The following is a 22,959-nucleotide window of genomic DNA, read 5'->3' as shown; positions in this document are numbered from 1 at the left end:
CTATTATGTACAATTATGTATCTTAGATAAAGTAAAGTGATGGAGAGGCAAAGCAGGGGCTACATAGGGACAGAAGACAAAGGAGTGCACGTAACAGCGCAGACTAATCTGCAAAAATAATAAAACATGAGAATTCTGACAAAATACCCTAAGTGTATTGATTATTGATGAGAAACATATTCGTAAGCATTATTGGATTTTCCTTTCAGTGAGTTAATAATGATTCAACAATATAATAAAACACTATCTCACAGTGTATCGCAGTGGAAGACACTCCTAGTAGAAGACATTTTGCGGTTGTCTATTGACTAAAGATCTGGCTGGCCGATGACCAGCAGATCTTTAGTCAACAGACAATCGGAAAATCTACTGTGATATTGAAGATTGCATAGAGTAGCACATCAATGAAGACTTACCTCCCAGCTTTTAGTAGAAGGATCACTGAAGAAATTGTCAATCATATCTAACTCATCTTTCTCCACCACCACAAAGCCTTGCTCCTTTGCATCTTTCCCATAGACTTCTGGTGACCATTGGACAAAAAATGTGTACAGATGATCCACCCTACAAAGCAAATAGCACAAAATTATATAAAAAAAAAAAACCTGTAGTCTCAAGAAAAAAGGGACATTAACCTAATGGGACCATGAGGTAGAAGCCAAAACAATAACACTTAACCATTGTTAAGTGTGATGTGCCCCCAGTTTATTAGTATGGAAGTAAATTTAGCACTGTAGCCGCTGCAGACCACAGCTTCCATGATGCTCACACAAGAAACTAGAGAACCACATGATGTCTAACTCTATCCAGGACTGTTATATGGTTCAAAAGCTTTTCTGCATTTATTCATTATTATTTGAGTTATATAGTACCAATATAGTAATCAATTTGACCTCCGATATGAAAGTTTATACAAGCAAGAATATGATGCATTGTACGTTATTACATAAATCTACAAAATATGAGCTAAAGGGCCAAATTAGTTTACTTAAAAGACAAGTGCCAAGGCCGTATTGACTTACAAATTTTCAATATGAATAAGCCAGTCATTGTCACTCACATGACAGAACACAAAACAGTGCTTTCTGATGCAGTTAAGTATATTTACTAAACAGGAGTTGCATCATTTTTCAGTTTTTTAGGGTTTTAGTACCTATCGCTTATGCAGACATTAGAACAAAATGTTATGCTACATAAGAATACGGGTTGAGCTCATTTCAGGCCGTCTGTTTCTCTTAAATTAAATTATGCTTTAAGGGTTCTGTGCAGGCACAGCATAAATGACATAATTTATGACATCATTTTAGTCCAACTCAGTGGCTTCTCACTCTTGGCTCACATGCCAGTACAGTGAATATTTGTTTAATTAGTCAATAAGAACAGGGAATAGGAAATACTTAGCATCTGGAGCTTTTTTTGCTGTATCGGAGATGCACATCAAAAGATGCAATAGAAAGTTAAGATTTTAAGACGCGCAGCTAAAATTATTTTATCTATAGGCTCATTTTATAATCAGAATAACATTATTTCCATTTCATGCTACTACTTATAAAGGAAGACCGTGGCACTTCTCAACCTCCCTCTTAGTAAAACAAAAGTCCATAACATTACATAGTCTCTAGACTGTAAGCTCCTTTGAGCAGGGCCCTCCTCACCTGTTGTCTGTTAGTCAATTTGTTATGTTACATGCTACTTGTTATGTCCTGTCTACCCATTGTACAGCGCTACGGAATTTGATGGCGCTATATAAATGATAATAATAGTCACATACGACTGAAGGTGAATGACACATGATGTGATTATGTGTGATAAACACCATACAGATCTCATCAAATGTCATTGCACTAAAATAATCTCGTATTAAATACAATTGAAAAGATTTGAGTTGCTAAATTGTGTAAAGTGTGTAACAACGGAAACCTTCCCACACTTTATTCTATTATTCTGGGTTGAGTTAGTTTAAGTATGTACACACAGACAAAACGTGACATCATCACCTTAACATTTTAACCAGATGTAAATCTAAAATCTAAATAGCTATTTCCTTGGCACGTATGTATGATATTGTATGAAAAGGTGTTTTTCTTACACACTGCGTTATTCAACAAAGTATATGTACTTATCTTATAGAAAGAAAAATAGTAGGAATATCAATTTAGAATTCAGGTTAGAACATGTCAACTCTTGAATGCTGTAGATCACACCCATGTTAAAAGACAAAGCGGTCTGCATACTCCGAGATCTGTATGCAGGGAACAACTCTACCTACTTTAAACTGTATGAAGAAAATTAATCATTACAAATTTCAGTTAAACCGCAAAAAAGTTTAAGAAAGGGTTTCAGCCAACGTTTTGAATAGAGTTGATAACAGGTTAGTAAAACACTAGCTCAAACAAAAGGGTCGCAAAGGAAGCAATCACGTTATGTCTTTGTTTTCTACCATGCAGCATTTATTTGCCACGATTTTTAAGATTTGTAAGATATATCCAGTTACTTCCTGTTATACCCTGTTTGCCCATTGTACAGTGCTACAGAGTATGGTGACTTTATGTAAATCACACACCCGCCTATGTTTTATTTAATTTGGTCTGATCTGGGAGTTTTTATCTTGGTGGCAGTGAATTGTCAGGCCCGTAATACCTATAGGCAAGGTAAGCACCAGCCTGGAGCCAGATCAACGTAGGGGTGCCTCCTCTGCGGTGGATGGGCAGTCCAGTCCTCTGCAGAGGAGGTGCCCCCATGTTGGAGGAGCAGGGCCAGTTGGGGAGATCATGGATCTCCCTCCAACCGGCCCTCACTAAAAGGAGAGTCTGACTGCTCCCACGTGATCCTGCCAGTGCCGACATAACTTCATTTGCCTGCGCTCAGTTTACATTATTGAATCAATGACTCCTCCCCCACGGGGTATAGCATGACAGCTTGAGCTACATCAGAGACCAGCTGAGGCTTTCTGGGTAAGTGGGCTGCATGTTTGTCCACCTGGTTATCCAGGTGTGTCATGCATTGGTATATTAGTGTATGCCTAGGTCTGTATGTTAGTGTATGTCTGCCTGGATATGTTTGTGTGTGTGAACATGTTTCTGTCTTGGCATATTAGTGTGTCTGTCTGGGTATGTTAGTGTGTGCGTGTGTACGTTAGTGTGTGAACATGTGTCTTTGAGTATGTTAGCAAATGTGTGTGTTGGGGGATATGTCAGTGTGTAAACATGTGCCTTTGGTATTTTTGTATATATATTTGTATGTGTGAGTCCCTTCGTGGTCGCCAAATGTGGTTTAACCAAATATAAAATATATCACAAAGGTCCGTCAACATTAAAGATATTTAATAAGACAAAAAACAGTAACTTACAATAGAGTGACAGCCCAAGAAACAATACAACACTTTCCAAGACTAACCTGCAACCAAAAGGCCCAACATAAGCCAGCACAACACAGATTGCCCCATCCATGTCGGATGGTGGGCAGACAGCGACCGAACTAAGATTTTACATTCAACCGACATATTGAATTGCTTGTGAGAGGTGTGCCCTCATTAACATATCAAAAGACACATGTGATTCAGGAAGAGTTCAACTGGCAAAAACATTGACAACAATACTTATGTCACCACAAGTGTGAGTATTTTAGTGTGAGAACATGTAAACATGTTCTTTTGGGTATGTTAATATGTGTGTCTTGGTGTGTTAGCATGTGTATAGGGGTATGTTAGTGAAAGTGTGTGTTTTTGAATGTAAACATGTGCATCTGGGTAAGTTAGTGTGTATGGGGTAATTTTATTGTGTGAACGTGTCTTTGGGTATGTTAGTTTGTGAACATATGTCTGGCTATTTTAGTATGTGTGTGTGTTTCTGTGTATGTTAGTATGTGTGTGTCTGGTTGTGTTAGTTTGAGTATTGCGTACATTTGTGTGGGTGTGTATATTAGTTTGTGTGCATGTGTGTTCGTTTTCAGTGTCTGGATGTGTGTGTTAGTGCAGAGTGTCTAGGTGTGAGTGTCTCTGTGTATGTCTTAGCGTGAGTGCCGCTTCTGAGGTCAGGCCCTGGCTCAACAGGGAACATGCGTGCACCACTACGGAGCAGTGAGACAGAGGCCTCTCGCTCCCCCCCTCAACAAAGGACCTCAGAAATGTAATGGGGAGAAAGGGAAGAGATAAATGATGAGAAAGGGGAGAGATAGTAAGAAAGAGCCACATACGACTGAAGGTGCATAACACAACATGTTTGTGTGCGTTAAACACCATGCAGATGTACTTATAGAAAACAAATCAATTTAGAATTCAGGTTAGAACATGTCAACTCAATCTTGAAAGCTGTAGATCACACCCATACTTTATACTGTATGAAGAAAATAAGTTCATCATTACAGATTTCAGTTAAACCACAAAAAAGGTTTGATAGGATTAATAGGTTAGTAAAAAAAAACTAGGGCAATCAAAGGGTTGCAAAGCAAATTATCAAGTTATGTCTTTTTGTTTTCTACCATGCTGCATTTACTTGCCACAATTTGTGAGATTTGTGATATATATGCACACACGCAACTATAATTGTGTGTGTGTGTGTCCACAAGCCTGTTACTTCCAGTTTGCCAATTGTACAGTGCTACAGAGTATGGTGGCTTTATGTAAATCACACAACTTGGAATTACTGGTAAAATGGATTTGTTGGGGGTTTGTATCATTTGACACATCACACCATGCCTACAACTTTGAAAATATTTATTGTGAAATCTTGTGAAACAAACAAGAAATAAGACAAGAAAACCCGCCTATGTTTCATTTAGTTCAGTCTGGACTGAGAGAGTTTTTGTCTTGGTGGCAGTGAATTGTCAGGTCCGGAATACCTATAGGCAAGGTAGGAGCCAGCCTAGAGCCAGATCAAAAGGTGGCTCTACAAAGTATTGACTTTGGGGGGTGAATAGTTATGCAAGCTCAAGTTTTCTGTTTCCTTGTCTTATTTCTTGTTTGTTTCACAATAAATATTTTGCATCTTCAAAGTGGTAGGCATGTTGTGATGTGTCAAATGATACTCCCAACAAATCCATTTTAATTCCAAGTTGTAATGCAACAAAATAGGAAAAATGAAAAGAGGGGTGAATACTTTTGCGAGACACTGTATGTCTGCAATGTAGGCGTTGTCAGCCGGGGGCGATCATGTGTATCATGGGCAGTATACAAAGGGCATAGCCAAAGGGGCAGCACAATGAGGTTTACCAATCCCTACCAAAGACCCACTAAAAGTCTCAAAGCATGTGGTATTGGACTTTGGGACTCTCTCAAAATAGCTTCAAATGTACCTTATATTTGTACGAGTTTTCAGTAAAGGGATATAGTCGATATTTTTAGCAATTGCCGTTGTCATACTGTTTATACATCATTACATGCATACACAAGGTGTATTCTAAGACACGAGACTTTACATGGATTATTACGAATGTGATTTCAAGATAAGCCATTTGTCAGTTTCTTATTTTTTTGTCTTGTATCTATTGCTGGCCTTGATAGTGACCCTTCGTTTTGAGACCTCTTTTCTGAAACCAGGGTGGACAGGTGTTCAAAGCAGCCAGTTCTATCAATAGGTTTAACTCGATTTAACTTCTTGCAGTGACTTATTTTTAGGGGATATTGCAATATTAGCTGAAGAGAACATTAAGCCTGTACTCAAAACGTTGATACCTTATAGTAGGCCAACATAGAAAAAGGCAATGTTAAAAGTTTTGGGAACATCAGAAAAGACTTCTGAGATGCTGAAAGCTCATGTAACTGTATATCTTTTTCTATGATAGCCCAATAAAAAGGTATCAACTAAAGACTCCTTTTTCCAGAGGACATTTTGTTTTAAAAAGCAGAATTCATGTTTTGCAATCTGCCGGTCTATTCAGCACTTTATGCTTACCGGATAGCTACAGTTACTGTGAGTCACAGGTAGAGACTTGTATAGGTTCATTAATCTGTATGAAATATTGGCAGAGAGACGACATTTTAATAAAACAAATATATAAAGTTATCACGGCACAATTAAACCAGTTCATTCTAAGTGGTTTAAAGTGAGAGTTTCCACCAAAGCATTTTTCTGACATCACAGCAACTGACAGATGCAACTATTTTGAATTTTACAGTATAAATTTATGGGGAAGGGAATTCTCTTTAAGGGATACAAGTAGAGAGAAATTATATGCATAGAAACAGATAGCCACAAGGGGTGTTTAATTATTCATTATATATGTCAAATGTTAACAACACTAGCATAACAATTTCCTTTGTATACTTGTGTACATGGGCCAAAAACATTTTGCCATTTCATTTGTGGTCTTTTTGTTTTTTTTGGCCAGCACATTTAGTTTCCTGCTCTTTTGTTTCAGACAAAATTCAGAGGGCTTTTTTGATTCAAAAACAAAAATTACTTACTCTCCTTACTTTCCCAGTGTCTCCACAGCTATGCTTCTTATTTGTGCTCTTGGCTTCTTCTTTCTTCTCCACTGATCCGTTGTATTACCCAGGCCCCCTGGGGCAGGACCAACCCCCCCCCCCCTCCAATTGCTTCTCTACGTTTACGGATCAGTCTGCATTATGATGGCCTCCTGGAGCACTTCTGCATCAGGCCAGAGCCCCGCGTGCACCACGCGGTCAACCTCTCCTCCATTCCTCCAATAAGGGGAGAAAGTGTCCCCAGGGGGCACGCTAGTCTCTGCCCTGATGTAGAGGTGCTCAAGGAGGCATAGCTAACCCAACAGATCAACCGAGAAGAACGAAGAATGACGACACCGAGAAGGAGAAGAAGGGGCAAACAAGAAGTGCAGCTGTGGAAAATGAGACAAGGAAGTAAGGAGACATTGAGAGAGTGGGTGTGAGAGAGTGACAGAGCATAACAGAGGCTGAGTGCGCAAAACAAAATTCAAGTGAAAATTTAGAACTTTCAGCTTCGTTTTTGTTTATTTCTTTGGAGGAGTCCCATTTTTGGACAAAGGCAAATTTTGTTAAAATTCAACTATGCATGAATCTATTATATAATTTACACATGCAAGTCTAATATATAATCTACACATACATTTAGTATTATACTTACTTGACTATTACAAACTATGAAGAGCATACAGATATAGAGACAAAAATGTGTTTTGAAGTAGCAAATAAGCCCCATGGACAAAAACATTTTTCATGCCATACAATAACATACACAATGCCATACGCACACATACGCTATATACGGTCACATAGTATCCAACAACACACACTAACAACCTCCACAGACAAACACACATACATATATATATATATACATATATATATATACAGTGTTTAATTGTATGTATCTGTGTATGTATATATGTATACACATATACCGTATTTGCCCGAATATAGGCACCCCCCCCACACTTTAAGTCTTTAAAGTGGGGGTGCGGCCTATATTCGGGGTTTAGCGCAGGAATGCGCAATTCGTATCGCCTGACGCCCAGGGCTTGCAGTTCTGGGCGCCGGACAGGCAGCAGGGTTAGGATGCAGATCCCCCGCAGCGGTGCAAGGGACCTGCATCCTACTCTGCGATACGCTCAGACAGCCTGTGGAAAGTCAGCACTTTCCACGGGGGGAGTCACGGCCCGGGAGGTTGTCTAAGCGCATCGTGCAGAAGTTCACCGGCTGCAGTGATGCACGTAAACAACCTCCACTGCCGGCACGTCTGCTCAATGTGCTTTAACAATCTCCCTTGCCGGGAATTCCCACAAGGGGGATAAGCTTTATCAATCTTCCTTGCCAGCACTTCCCACGGCGGAAGTGCTGGCACCCGAAGTTGTATATACGCGTTCTGCGTAGAATAGATGTCCACCGCCGGCCCCGCAAGACAGGGAGTCTGCACTGGTAAGTCTAGGGGAGGGGGGGCACATCTCTGGGGGGACACACAGAGTGGCAGCATGTCTTGGGGGGGACACACAGAGTGGCAGCATGTCTCGGGGGGGCAGAGTGGCAGCATGTCTCGGGGGGACACACAGAGTGGCAGCATATCTCAGGGGGGGCAGAGTAGCAGCATATCTATTACACTTTAAATTACAATTTTTCTTTAAAAAAAGCACCTTTAAGGGTGCGGCCTATACTCGGGTGCGGCCTATAATCGATATACGGTATACATTCATACAATTTATATACATACACACACAGTGACATACTTACACATACAGGAACATACTTTCCCAGGACCTACATATACTGGCTCAGGAACGATTTGGTCTGTGTCAGTTCTCCTGCTTCCTCAAGGTTCTAACACGCAATGTCTGAGCGTTGGGAAATGACATCATTTGATATTTTATCCAACCTCCCCTACACCACAACAAGCTGATTCTTTATGGATATGTTACGACCAAGACATTCCATTGTTTATCATGGGACACTATAAGGACACCAAGGGCAGTCATGCAGCCCACAATACTGCACAGGGAGATTTGGCAGTGCTTTGCCAGTTGCATAAGAACAAAAGCGTCGCTAATATGCTCATTCTGTGACAGATTTTAAAGTTGCAACTTGTTGCAAGCGTAAATTTCCATCACTAACAGAAATTTGAGTTTAGCAACTCGAAAAACATGCCGGTGTGTTTCTAATAGATTGTAAACTTGCGAGCAGGGCTCTCTCCACCCAATGTATCTTAGTCTGTCACTTCTAGTCTTGTCATACCCCTTGACCATATACACTACTGTCTAAATACACTATGGGAAAACGAAATGGTTTTTAAAAAGATAAATCATACAATAATATATATTTTTTAAATGGTGGAAATTCCGCCTTGTGACATAGCATAAAAGAAATATAGTATGTATGATCCTCGTTTCAGTTGCAGTTCTATGACAGATAACATTTCCAGAAAACTGTAGTGTGTGAAGAACAAAAAAAAAAAACCTGACATACTTTATTTAAGGAGTATTAAACATTTTACAAATGTCTTTATAATTTTGAAAATGCAAAAGTAGTCATATAATCTCTACCTACACCATGAAGAATAGATGAAATAATTCACCTTTGCCTGAACCCAATTTATAAATAAGGGTCTTTTTGTGAGAGGGTGACTTAAATAAGACGGGAAAGAGAAGTACTGTAGCGACAGGATATTGAGGGGAAAAAAACCCCCAAAGAAACTAGATTCTCTGATTTGTCAATCCATTATTCTCAGCCACAAACTGATTGGGACGCAACACCGAATCAGCACCAAATCCACAAATCCTGCCACAAGTGGCCCCCATGATAAATAAAAGATAAGCGGCAAAGTTTCATTTGCCCAGTTCCAAATCTATTAGGAACACCTTGTTGAGATTATTTCAAAATCTTTTAGCTCCATAATAAAAATCAACCTAGAAAAATATAAAAGCCTTTTGTTTGAAATGATAATATAACATTGTAAAATGCTGACCAAACTAAGACAGTAAAAAAAAGTAGAAAACTATAAAAAGATTTACCATTTAAATAACTAAGCCACTGGTCCGACATTCAACGTGCATCTACACTTACATACTGCACTATAAATAATTTAATAAGAGGTGCAATTATAGTAGATCAGGTTAAATATTTTCCTTATTTTCCTTTTGCCTTTGATGTTTCCTTCCAACTGGCCTCCTAATTTTCACATGCGATATATCCGATGTTAGTGTAAGGCCAAAATTAGAGTTATCTTACAAAACATCAATGCTACTTACAACTGTTACAGTAACATTTTTAAAGTTGAGTACATATGGTACATAAAGTGGGAGGGACCATGTGGTATGATGTCACCATCCCATACACTGAAGTCATGCAGAGAACTCAAGGACCCTGTTGAAAATCAGCAATGACTACTTTCAAATCATAGTAGCCCCTCATGGAATGTCTTTCCACAAAAGTGTAGTCCATCCAACTTATGTATTCAACAATTCAGTCATTGATGTGTCTCTTAATGTATAGAACGCAAATGCCTGGAAGGGTGACAATAAAAGTTTCTGCTTTATAAATATTAAGTCTGCATTAAACTGATGCTACAATTCTCAATTTCATTATCTTTAATGAATTGGACTTGTGTGCAAGTTACTTATTGGGCTACACAGGTTGTAATCAAAATATACATATATCACTTATAATAAAAATAGTTGAATATTTAAAACAGTAACCCCTTATAACCAATGGAATTCCTTCCAATAATTCAAATAGAAATATAAGAAGCTATATTTTTTGGTACTAGTTCTACTGACCACCAGAGTTAATTATGCATTATAAAGAGAAACTGCATAATGGAATTCCTTCCAATAATTCAAATAGAAATATAAGAAGCTATATTTTTTGGTACTAGTTCTACTGACCACCAGAGTTAATTATGCATTATAAAGAGAAACTGCATTGTCTCCATTAACCTCTATGCAACTGATGTACCAGGTACGTCATAACAAATGGTCCCACAGGATCATCTAATCAAATCGCTACTGCATCACCACAGCTAAGGAAACCCCACTGTTGCTCATATATATGACCCCATCACATCTTGTAAGCATTACAAGAAAAACATAAGAAAATAGTAGTACAATAATGTAATATAGCACTGGTCCTGAAAGGGTTAAAGGGACACTCTAGCCATCACAGGTATGTGATAGTTGAGTTTTGCCTTTAGGCTTGCAGGAGATGTGTTTGGCCAAAAAAGTAGGAACCCAACTGCACGCTTATAAAAATATAACACCATATTTAGAATATTTAGTCACATTGTAGCACTACTTTTGGAATGTAGTCAGCATAGAATACAATGGCTGCCATATGTAAATCTGTGAGATGGCTTTCAAGTATTATGCATTCATTATACAGGGTCAGTTCGGCTCTTCCTTCCTTAATAATGCATAATGAAGTCACTGAAATGAAGTGTTCAACTCTTCTGCAAACTCCTGGGTTACTGAATAATACCCCAGAAAAGGAGAGATTAATAGTTGAATTCCACATTCCTCAACAACAACACTGTTTCTTGGTCACTCAGCATTAGGTTATTTTGAGTCATGAACTATGAACAAGAATAATGCTGAATGAAGAGAGAGTGGTCTGCCAAAGTGCTGAAAGAAGGGAGGAGAGCTGGAAGATGGTTTGGCTCAGACACATTTCTGTAGTCAAGTCTACAAAATTAATGATCTTCATTGAAGGTTACATGATCTTGCAATTAAGTTGTCAACCTGCAACAAAGCCAGATGGCCTTGTTGCTCAGAACTGCAAGTGGTCATGGGTTTCAGAATTTATCTTTTCTCAAGTGCATGACTAGCCTATTTAGTGATTATCCTAAACCTAGGGCCGCAGTAATCTCTTTGACACAAAACCTTCTGCCTCTTGGGTGGTCAGGCCCACTGGTGCTGCTGCTCCTCGACAGGCCCGTTACAGGGGAGATCTCTGATCTAGCCAACCAGCCCAATTATACAATGTAGGACTAAGCCAAGTAGGACCAGCCACTATAGCATGTAGTAATAGGCAAAGCTAAGAGCGCAGCCCTGGGCAGTTCCCAAGATAAATATACCAGTTGGCCTCTTTCTCAAATGTTTAAGAAGAGCTGCAGTATTAAACATGTGTAATAAATAACAAAGGCAAAAAAATGTACAGGTGGCTTTTACAATTTGTCCCAGAGATACGCTTATTCTCAAACGTAAGACCCATTAGGTCTGCCAGCCCGTTTCATTCTGATACCTGTTTTCCTTATTTCTATGCGTTAACATGAACTATAGTGATTACCTACAAAAAATATACTGACTAATGATTAGGTCTAATACATAACATTCCGTAAGGCATGGGGAGGCTGGAGATACATCAAGTTCTACTGACATTTGGTTTAAAAGCAAGACCCTATTTCTGCCGCTGGAAAGCTGCGATTTGCATCCAGGTGTGGCACATCTAACATATAGAATCAATTTCGTGTCCTGTAGTTCTCGCCCTGCTCTCTTTAACTACTCCTCCAAGGGCTATCTGAACCAATCAACCTCACTCAGCAATTTAACAGGGCTGATAATTTACTGGGGAGGAATTATCACACCAATCTCATGAACCTATGATTGCCTTCATTGGTTTATTTAGTGTAATGCATTTTAAAATATAGGATTTGGGGGGAAAGGGACAGATCTACTTAAGCAGAAGAGGAAGATTTCTAGATCATAAGAAACTCACCGCTCTTGCGGGACAGCAAACCAATACTCAGGCTGTTTTCGCTTCTGGGCATACTGCTGCACCATTGCTGTACTTTGTGTGGCAAAAGACTTTCTCATGGGTTTGCCCACTTTGATGCACAGAAACATAGGGGGGGTCTTGCTTTTCTCCTCTTTTGATGGCAGCATATCTTAAACAGAATAAAGCATTTTTATAAAAAAAAAAAGCTTGCCAAGTAGATAAGATTTTATATGTTTGCAGATATGAAAATATACCGTATCTGTGATAGAAATTTAATTATTTAGCATGTTTTCATTTCTTTCATATTAAACCCCTATGCAATTTCCTCCATTTACTCCCACTAATTTTAGTAGGTCAGACTTATCTCGTGTATCTATGAAGCTCCCATGTTTTTTTATGCTGGTATGGCCTAAGGGAATGGACAGGTATGTTAACATATGAATGAATAAGATTATGACAAGGACATTTTCTTAAAGGAACAGTAATGTCAATTTGTTTTTTTATTTTAATGATAAAAAGGTTTTGTACCGTGTTAGGCGAGAAAACAGGAGAAAAGTATAGTTAAAATGATACCATTTATTGGTTGAGCGTTTAATAGCGAGCTTTCGAGACCAAGTTGTTAGGTCCCTTCCTCAGGCATTAATGAAGCTAAGACAGACTTTTCTAAATACTTTTCTAAAGTTTGTCACGAACACGGGCTATTGGCCCGGCTGAGACAGTGGGGAGAGTGTAGCAGTGAAAGGGTTAATGACACCAGATCCCTGGTTACCTGTTGCTAGTCCCAGCAACCACTAAATTAACCCCAGCAACCACTAAATTAACCCCAGCAATCCCTCCTACACTATACCCCTAGTACACAATTTGCTGCCACCACCAAGACTTTATATCCGGGCATCTTAGGTTACCCCAAACACATTAGAATCATATTATACCAACCTTAATTTTCTAATCAGACATATATATATATATATATATAATTAACCCTTTGGTAACGTATCTCGCAGAAGAGTGAGTTCATATAATTAGAGAGTAAAGACATGAGCTGATTAATTAAACATCTAATCTGACAAAAGACGTCACAGTGCTGTGTACAAACATACAGAAATAAATGGCATACAGAATACAAGTTACAAAACAGTCCATAAAATCAAATGGGAGAAAGCACAAGAAATCCTTATATATATATAATTACCGATATATATATAATCCTTGTGGGAGATGTAGATGGTAAAGGTTCTCCGTGCAGTTGTTAAAAGAAAAGCGAGACTCTCTCAAGATCTACAATCTTCTTATATTTAACGTGTGAATTGTGCTTTTGCATTTAGAAAAGTCTGTCTTAGCTTCATTAATGCCTGAGGAAGGGACCTAACAACTTGGTCTCGAAAGCTCGCTATTAAACTCTCAGTTAGCCAATAAATAGTATCATTTTAACTATACTTTCTCCTGTTTTTTTTTATTTTAAAAAATGAATTCTGGGGATAAGGACCAGAGCATGCAAACAAAAGTGCCAATGCCATAAAAATGGCCATAACTGTGCCTTTTAAGTTGAGGAAAAAGTGCTTACCTTCTATAGGGCCATGCATTCTCTTTAGCAACCAGAGTTTTAATTCAGACTCGCTGTCTATTTGTGTGTCTTTTTGGCTTCTGTCTTCTGGAGAGCAAGGGGACAAAGAATCTGGAGACTCATTGGAAGCCAAATAGTCGGCTTTGGAAACAATGTCCTTCTCATTTTTGTCAATAATTGCACTGGCTTCTTTAATCTTCTTTCCAGATTCTTCATCTTCTGTTGAATCTTTTTCAGTAACATCCGATTTTGAAGTGTCTCGAGAAACCAGTGAATCTTTGTCAACTGAACCAAGTTCTATATGTTTGGTTTCATTTGGGGAATGATTATTTTTTAAGGAGGAACTTGTGTCATTTGTAATACCGTTTATTCTTTGTATGGGGTCAGAAACCTGTTCTTTTTGGCCAATCACCTCTACAATTATGTCAGAAACAGCAGGGCTTGGCCTACTTATTTCTTCATGATCATTGATTGCCTTTACATCCTGCTCTACTAAAGGTTTAACCACTTCGATGAAATCATCCTCAACAGATTCATCTACTTTCTTAGTTTGAAAGACTGGGTTTTCAGATGTCTGTTCAGTCTGTGTTGTCAGCTTTTTGTTATCCTTTGAATGTACAGTGGACACATCACATTCAGTGGTTATGTCTACTGGCTGGTGATCTTCACCGACCGATGATATAACTGTTCTATTATCCACAGTTCCGACTCCAGTAAACCCATTTTGTCTTTTTTCTTTATTAAGAGACTTGAACTTGCTGAATGGGTTGATGTCCTTTTCAGATGAAAGGTCCTCCCATTCACCAGGCCTGTACAGAGGACAAAGATCCTTGGGTATATCACTGTCAGGAGAAAATGGTGGATGGGTGTGGAATGTTAAATAAAAAATGAAGAATAAACAAAAGAAAAAAAAATCTAAAAGATAAATTATATGCTGGAAAAAAAAAAGTTTACCAAACTAAATAACACAATAAGTACAAAAAAGGAAAGCAACGTTTTAAAGTAATAATAATGAAGGAAAAGTTGAAACAGAATAACGAAAATAGAAATGTTGTGAATGAATCATTTGGTAGTTAAATGGCATTTCAGGTAATAATGGCTTGCAAATTTGTCAGCATACGGTAAATTAAATAGTTTGAGCACAACACTGCCTCTAGGAAAAATATTTGTTTTAGTCTTTTAAAACAGATTTCTGCTGTAGTACATTAAATTACGAAACACTTTGAAATAATGTATTTTATTCTGGCAAATCCTGGATTAACCATGTGGGGGAAGAATAGAGAATTTGGGTTTCCTGTCTGTGTCCTGGAAGAGCAGAATATTGTGAAAGATCTTACGTCACTGCTAAGCCAGTGGGTGTTCTCATGTACCACGGTCATATGAAAATTTGTGAAGATAGTAGCAGAAAGAAAAGATGGAAGAAAACAGTTTATATAGTAGATAATAACATTTTGTCACATTTTGTTACAAACACTCTGTCTATCCAAAAAACTACTCTATTCCATGAACATGCTAGTAAGGAGAATATACATAAATAATAGTAATGCTGTCAAGACAATAAAAATGTGAGCTTAGTTAATAAGGTGGGTTTTTAATGACAATGCCAGTTCCTTTAATCAGGGATCCTCATTAAACCTGCATGCCAGAGAATGTATACAGATCTCCATAATTTAATGGATAAACTCAGAACTACCGGTAATTAGCTCTAAAGTGACAAAGGTTTTCTAGTTAATAATTTAAAAAATATATATATTTTCGTAAGTTGGCAAAATCAATGAATAAAAAGGCTCACAAGGCAGTACTGAGTATGATTTTTTAATTTGCTCCGTGATAGTACTTTATGTGACTAACGTAGGTGCCTGCGGTTTGTTAGACAAATGAGTGCAACAAGCAAAATGAGTTGAACTTCAACTTTACTGTATCTCCAACACTTTGGAGCTACCATCTCCCTGTAGAAGTTACTTACGATGGAAGAGCATCTTTCAGCTTCATGTGAGAGATGTCATTGTAAAGAGCAATTGACACCACTTCTTCCATGGGACATATGAGACCATATTCCTCACATCCGTTCTCAATGACCAGGGGATCAGATTTGTGAGGATCAAACATCACATTGTTGGGAGTAACGATCATGACTCCACCCACGACACCCTGCGAAATTAAGTCATGGTCAAGAAGTTTCATGGAACATTACTTTTTCCTGCTATTACTCCTAACTGGTATGAAACCATATCGTGCAATTATACGTAATAGGAGAAAGCATGGGTTAATCATGCAAGTCATGACGAATAATCTAAATATCTTTACAGATTTTGGAATGCCCAATAAATAGTATAGTAATTTTGGTGTCCGCATTCAATGAAAATATTTTCATTCACCCAACAGAAGACTATTGGCTTAAAATAAATTGCCTTTTTTCGAAAACTCAGTCTGGGGCTCAAATAGTTTATTGTCATTAGGACGCCAATGGCAAACCCTTATTAAATTCAAGAAGCCATACAGTGGATGGACCCAGACTAAATGATAACTTCATATACGGGATCTCACTGTTAAGCCCTGTCTTAATTAGTTTTATGCAGAATGATATCAGTTTAACATATCATATATTGAATACTCAATTGCACTTACCTTACCATCAGTGATGTACCTACAATTCATTTTTAAGAACTTTACAACAATGGGCTCCTCTTCTTCAGATGTAGATGATAGGACCCTTTCAATTGGTTTTGCGGCTTTTCTCACCAAGTCTGCATCCTTAAAAAATTAAAATAAACACAACAGGTAACATTTTTTCAGCATTTACACCACTTTTCCTTGTGGATAAAATAATCTCAATATTAAGATGTGCCCAGGCAATACCATCAACCAAAAACAAACAAGGAGATTATGAGATATTTTGGCGACAATCTATTCTTACGCCACTTGGAGCTGATTGTTTATGACAATATTAATTACCTGTCCTGCTTATCTAATGAAGTAATTTTCCTGCAGGCTTTCATTAGTCAGAGGGTCCCATATTTTCACAAGGGTGCTTAGTAAGGACCCTGTGTATTTGTCTAGTATATTGGGCTAAGATAACAGACAAAATACATACTCTTATACAGCTGTTCATATTTAATATGAAAAAATAGATAGTGGGGGACCCTCTTTTAGAAAATAAGGGTAGGGAATGACATGCAAGGGGAGGATATGAATAGGATACATTAATAGGCTTGGAGGACTATGAAAAGTCGGTGTGATAAAATGGTAAAGATAAGAGTGTAGAATAAAAGGGAGAAACAAATGATGTGCCCTGCTCTTAAAAACTTATTGCTAAAGTCAAATTTTCTACTCTTTTTTTCCATTAATATTTATAGATTAGCCATTATAGTAAAGCACTTACAGGAAGTTTATCGTACTCTGCATCTGAGGACAATGGAGACCCAACAACTCCGTGCATTACTTTCAGACCGTTAGCTGCAGAATGAAGTTCCCCATCTGGTACATACAGAACCTGTCAATTGAAATTTTGACTATATAAATGTTTGTTATATTTCAAAAGAAAACACTATACACTGAAATGTATTCACGTCAGACGGCACGGTACACAATGTGTTTTGGTTATCCGTAGAGAACACCGCCAACCGTTTGAATTCCTTCCTCTGATGCGTTTCCAAATTGTCCATAACTTAAGGCAGACATGGGGCTGGTGAACAAATCCCTTGTTCTCTCTTTTATACTTAAAAATCTCGAACTGTCCTGGTATGATTAAGCTACAGATTTAACTTTGTAGAAAATAGTATAGACAATATTTACACAGACCAGAACTCACAGTCTCACCCAAACCTGTGTATAATTCACAGGCATAACTTTACACTCAAAACAAATGAAGTGCCTGTGTATAACAGACACCTGGCAGATTAGGTCACTGGCTGACAACTAGTAAGACTGATCAAAGATCAGTGACCTAAAAAGCCATTCATCAGTGACCAGATAATTTATTGGGTTAAAAGCTGTTAAAAATAAAATCAGTATTGTAGAATAAAACAATCTGCAACCATTATCAGATCGCTTTTAAGTTTAGGACACTGACATTGATCACTAATGGGAGAGATCATTTTTGTTTAACACTATCAATGATGGTCATAGGAGCACAACTGATTTGGACTTGGTCCCCACAAGCCTGTGGGGATAGAAGGGGTTAATGCTCTACAGGGACATTCATGGAGCGACCATGCAGCATAAACATATTTTTACTCTGGTATAATACGTATTCCCCTTTTTCTGGACCACTGAAAAGGGGGTAAATTGTGCGTATTATACCTGAGATTTTACGGCAGTTGCAATTGGTTGCATCTTTTGGATATAGTATTCTAATCAGCAGATTACTTTAGTTTCCATTAAGCCCTATGGGAAAGACAAGCTGAAGACTTCTGTTAATCGGTGTCCTCTTATACTGGCACCACCTAACTTTTGTGAGTTTCTGGAGTGGCACAGCCACATAACAAAAATATTTTTTAACAAAAGTTTTTAAGGGAAAAAAATGATACTTACCTGTCCTGGCACGATAGTGTGGGTGAACAGCTTATTTAGTTCCACAAGTTTGTTAGGCCTTATGTTGAACTTTAACGCTATACTGTTTAAGGTATCCGTGGCAGTGGCCTACAGAAAAATGAAATAAACAGAAAATGGCAACTTACTTATGGAGATCAATTTTGAGCAGGTTCTGTAAAAAAAATATATTAAAAACCTTGTACTAGAAATTATTTTCTCATTTCCTAATGACAACAGTCACATATACAGCTTGCAGTCTCAGTTTATTAACCCATATGTTGTGCGTTTTGGTTTGCAAAAAGTAAGACAATTGTTTATCTTTAAAGGGATTCTCATTACAAAGATGTTCAGGGTTTGGGTTTTTATTTTAATGTTTTTCCATTATACAACAGCAGACTCAAGACTCTGAATCTATAACTTGGAGAAAGAAACATTGTGACATTTTCTGGTTGCCCCAAAAATGTTTATTGTTTTTTCACAAGTTTTGTTCTCCACTTATGCTAAAGGTGCTACTGAACCAGCTGGACCTCTATGAATAGAATGTTGTGTAATTTTTTAAAATGGACTTTTTTTTCCCTTCATATCCCTAAATAAGAGCATCCATGAGTGTAAAAACCACTGGAAATGCTAAATTTCGATGTCCTGTCTTCCGATCCTTCATGGATCAGATGTATAGATTCCTTTGCACATAGAGATCATATCTGCAGGAATACTCAAACTAGAACAGGAACGGTCTTATTACATGGCACCACAAGCAGCTTATTTCCAGGGAGGAGGAATAAAGATTGAGTAAATGACCAAACTCTCTATTGGACAGCCAATAGGGCCTTCTACATCACCTGCTTAGAAAAGCAGTCAATACAAAGAGTCCTAATTAATTGTGGAAATCCAGTCCGACTGAAAATGAGTGCAGTAAGATAACTTCACGTTACATACGCAATCTTAGAAAGCATTATATCCATACCTGGGAACTTTATGGCTCTGGCTACCCGGAGCCCCCCTTTGCGGAATGCGGGCAGGAAGTCCTCCTGACATTGGTGGCCGGTCCGGCTGGCGTCCCGAGACACACCATTTTTTAAGGGGGAAATGGGCGGGGAGTGGGGCCTGTCTTAACTCGGAGACATAGAGAAGCGGCACTTCTCCCGGAGTCTCCAGGCGACACACGGAGAGTTTCAGGTATAATTATATCACATGTGCCTTGGTAGAGCATTGGAAGATTCAATTAAATCATCAGCCCTGCAACATTTGTGTAGTAAGTACGACGTGCATGACTATGCACAACCATGGACACTAAGGCAGTACTTTGTTTACAAGTATCCATCAAAACCACTGTGATCAGGAATAGTTCACTGCTGAAACAAATGTGTTCTGAACAGGGGAGGGCTGGTATCTTCTGGCGCAGGGGGCAAATATAGCCAAGTGCCCCCGCCACTTAATGTTTTAGCTTACAATCAAACACACACTCCCTCTCACACAGAAACACACCATTGGTAATACAGAAACACACTAGCTTTTCTCTTTTAAGTTGACACTTCAGCCATCATATGTACTTTAATGTATATATAACAGACAGGTCCCTGTAAGGTATGCATTGGGGATACTTCATGAAACAAAAATGTTGAAAGTACCCCTTTTAAGCCACAAGAAAGTATATTTTAGAACAAACACACAATCTAAATTATTGAGACCAATAATGTATCTAACTAATGGTGCCGTGTCATACTTACAGTGTACTGAACAGTCCCCAAAGGTCTTTTCATAACCATTTTCTTTTCTTTCTTCTCATTTTTATTACTGTGAATCTCACCTGAAAAGAAATAAAATAAGTGGCATAAACTGTCCAGCGAAGCACAGCAGTCTCAGTCTCAGGTTTTATGGATAACCTGTTAAAATAACACATCTCATTGTTTCTATGATTAAATATTGATTTATATTATTGTTATTTATTTTTACAGCACCATCAAATTCTATAGTGCTGTACAATGGATAGCACCATCAAATTCCATAGCGCTGCACAAAACATAACAAGTACTGTATCACATAACAATTTTGACTTACAAAAGGTGAGGGGGTCCCTGATTAATCTTCGAGGCATAAAAAGCAACTCAGTACATAGAATGTGTAGATATGGGTCATAGTCTATGTCATGGGTAAGAGGTTTAGAAGTCATGGAAGGAGGTTTTACTAACTTATGTGTTAGATAACAAGAACAGCCTCCCAGCAGAGGTGGTAAAGGTTAGCACGGTAAGGGAATTTAAAGCATGTATTAGACCGGTATAAGGCTATCCTGAATATAGGACAAGGCCAGGGACCAAATACGTTTTAAAAGTTGTTATGTCAAGAAAAAAAATGGTAAAAAAAATACACTAGGCAAACAAGATGGAGGTATTGGTACTAATTTTTTTTTCCAAGAGATGCCTTGTTCTCAAGCGGAATACTCTGATTATTAGGAAAAGTCGGAAAGACTAGATTTAACAAACTTGCAGGGTTTTATATTTCATAACATTTACAACTGTTACGGTATTCGCTAATCCAAAAATGAGTTAATCCTTTTTATGATCCAAAGCACATTTTTGGGTGAAATGCTCTTTTCGTTTAAGAAATGCGCACCATTGCATGCATCCAGCAACGACCAGATGATACCACCTTGTTATGGACAATGAAACAGTATTTAGGTGGGAAAGTATGTGGGGGTAAATGACTAGCAAAAAATATCGGCAGGGGGGGGCATACAAATAACAGCAGTTGTTGCCATAGCAGAAGAAACGCTCTGGACAATATTACACGTGATTAGCGACGCAACCAGAATGGGCATTTAAAAATGGAGATCTGGCCACAGTATATACCGCAGGGTGATCTGTATGCAGAATACATAAATATCAATTGATAAATGGCCAACACGAGAAGGAAGAATCAATGATAACAGTACCAAAGAGTATAATGCTGTAAACAGATATCTCATGAAATGTTTAGTTTGCTTGTATTATACAAAAAAAGATCCTTGTTAGGTGTCATTATTGCACACTGTCACAGTGAACTTCCACTAACATGCATTAATACCAGTGATGCCCAATGTTCTGATACCAATCACAGTTTGGGGGAGTCTCCGACTTTCAGGAGGGGTATGTCTGGAAAAATCTACTAGCACCTAGCGATTATATTAATAATCCTGTTGCATAAGGCCCTCTTATTCAAAGCTCCATTAAAGTTGTCATAAGAGGCGATAAGCAAGTATACTCGCCTAAAGGGTTATTTAATAATAAAGCAGCTTAATATTAGCCCATTGTACAGCGCTATGGAATATGATGGTGCCATATAAGACAACGAGAAATCACACAAGGAGGCTTATAAATGATCCATCGCACAGGGCAGAAACAACTTTAATGAAGCTTGCAGCACCATTTCCAGAAATAAGCTCAGTTAGAGGGGAAATGCTACCACAATAAGTTAAAAAAAAATCAAAAAAGAAAGTTACTGAATATCATTAAAAGCCTTGAGACATGATACTCCCAAAAGAAACATACCAATGTAGGGCAGCTGGCTGCAGTCAATGGACCAACAGTAGGCTTTAACAGATAGAGGAGCAAATAAAGGATCCACAGCATTCCTGTTATGACTGCAGGTGTCTTTGTCCCCAGTTAGAAGAAGCACAGGGGCCACAGAGGCTGGAGGGGTCCCTGATCTCTGCTCTTTCACATTAACCCTGTCGGTACCAGGCTGCATGCAGCTCTCAGGGCACACAGTGCAATAATCACTGTCATGCATGCACTCCAAAGCAAACATCTTGGTGTAGTCAGATCCCAGACACACACAATAAATTCTGGATTACAGTTCCAGCATGCTGTCTAAAATCACCAAGGCGATCGTCGATTGCCAGGATCGCTTCTTGCCCTCGCATGCACACATGGTTTCATTACTCCCCGCCAGGAGGTAGCAGTCTGTCCTGAGTCCTGACCGGCAGAAAGCAAGGAACGTGAAGGTTGTGCTGGGCTGCTTTATGGCTTCAGCAGACCAGCTAAATCCAGACATAGCAGAGGAGGTCCTACAATCGGGTTTCTCGCCCCATCCCCCCACACATAAACAATGAAGGGTCACACAGGTCACTAATGCCTAAATGCCTGCTATAAACAGAAACAGATCATGTATGCAACGTGACAAGGTGTAAAAACAAAAACAACTAAAAAACCCCCCAAAACATTCAGATTTAAGTTCACTTCTTTATTCATGTAATATATGAATAGCTTTGGAAAGCGTCTACAGTTGCTCTGGCAACAGAGATGCTGAAGCCCAATCCCTAAGCAGATCATGTGTCATATGACATAGAGAGGCATGGAATGAAGGTAGTATGCCTGGTTCTACCAGACATCCATAAAAGATATGCAAGCACTACTCTCCTTAAAGTAAACAATGTATTTAGATTCAACAATTTGAGTGCCGGGCTATTGTTAGGGGTAGGTGACCACCTTACAAACAGATTACACCTTACCTAGGGAACATTTACATAGACACCTAGGCACACAAACCATGCTATACAGATCAAATACCCCCCTGCTCCATTCAGAGCCGGCCTTAGGTGTTCTGGCGCCCTGTGCAGACTACTCGTCTGGCGCCCCCCCATCCCAAAAAAAGAAAGGAATCAAAACTTGTAACAAAACCCCAATCACTATATACTACGCCAAACATTGATGTGGTGTAGGCCTACCACTTCATTGTCTGGCTTAGTAGTAGG

General features: G+C 38.6%; 1 protein-coding gene across 1 annotated transcript; it reads right to left on the bottom strand.

Moving 5' to 3' along the window:
• Positions 1 to 3: 3 nt before the first annotated feature.
• LOC128483940 (nuclear receptor coactivator 7-like) lies at positions 4 to 22,254 on the bottom strand. Its single transcript, XM_053460262.1, has 10 exons — positions 21,755 to 22,254; positions 19,958 to 20,037; positions 18,231 to 18,338; positions 17,080 to 17,190; positions 16,326 to 16,451; positions 15,664 to 15,848; positions 13,620 to 14,539; positions 12,134 to 12,284; positions 417 to 564; positions 4 to 108 (listed from the first exon to the last, which is right to left on the bottom strand). The coding sequence occupies exons 1-10, from the start codon at positions 22,011 to 22,013 to the stop codon at positions 4 to 6; spliced, it is 2,193 nt and encodes a 730-aa protein (XP_053316237.1). The 5' UTR covers positions 22,014 to 22,254.
• Positions 22,255 to 22,959: the final 705 nt, after the last annotated feature.

This window comes from Spea bombifrons, chromosome 3 (assembly GCF_027358695.1).
Source record: "Spea bombifrons isolate aSpeBom1 chromosome 3, aSpeBom1.2.pri, whole genome shotgun sequence".
NCBI classification, from domain to species: domain Eukaryota; kingdom Metazoa; phylum Chordata; class Amphibia; order Anura; family Pelobatidae; genus Spea; species Spea bombifrons.
This window is presented reverse-complemented; position numbering and strand designations above follow the sequence as displayed.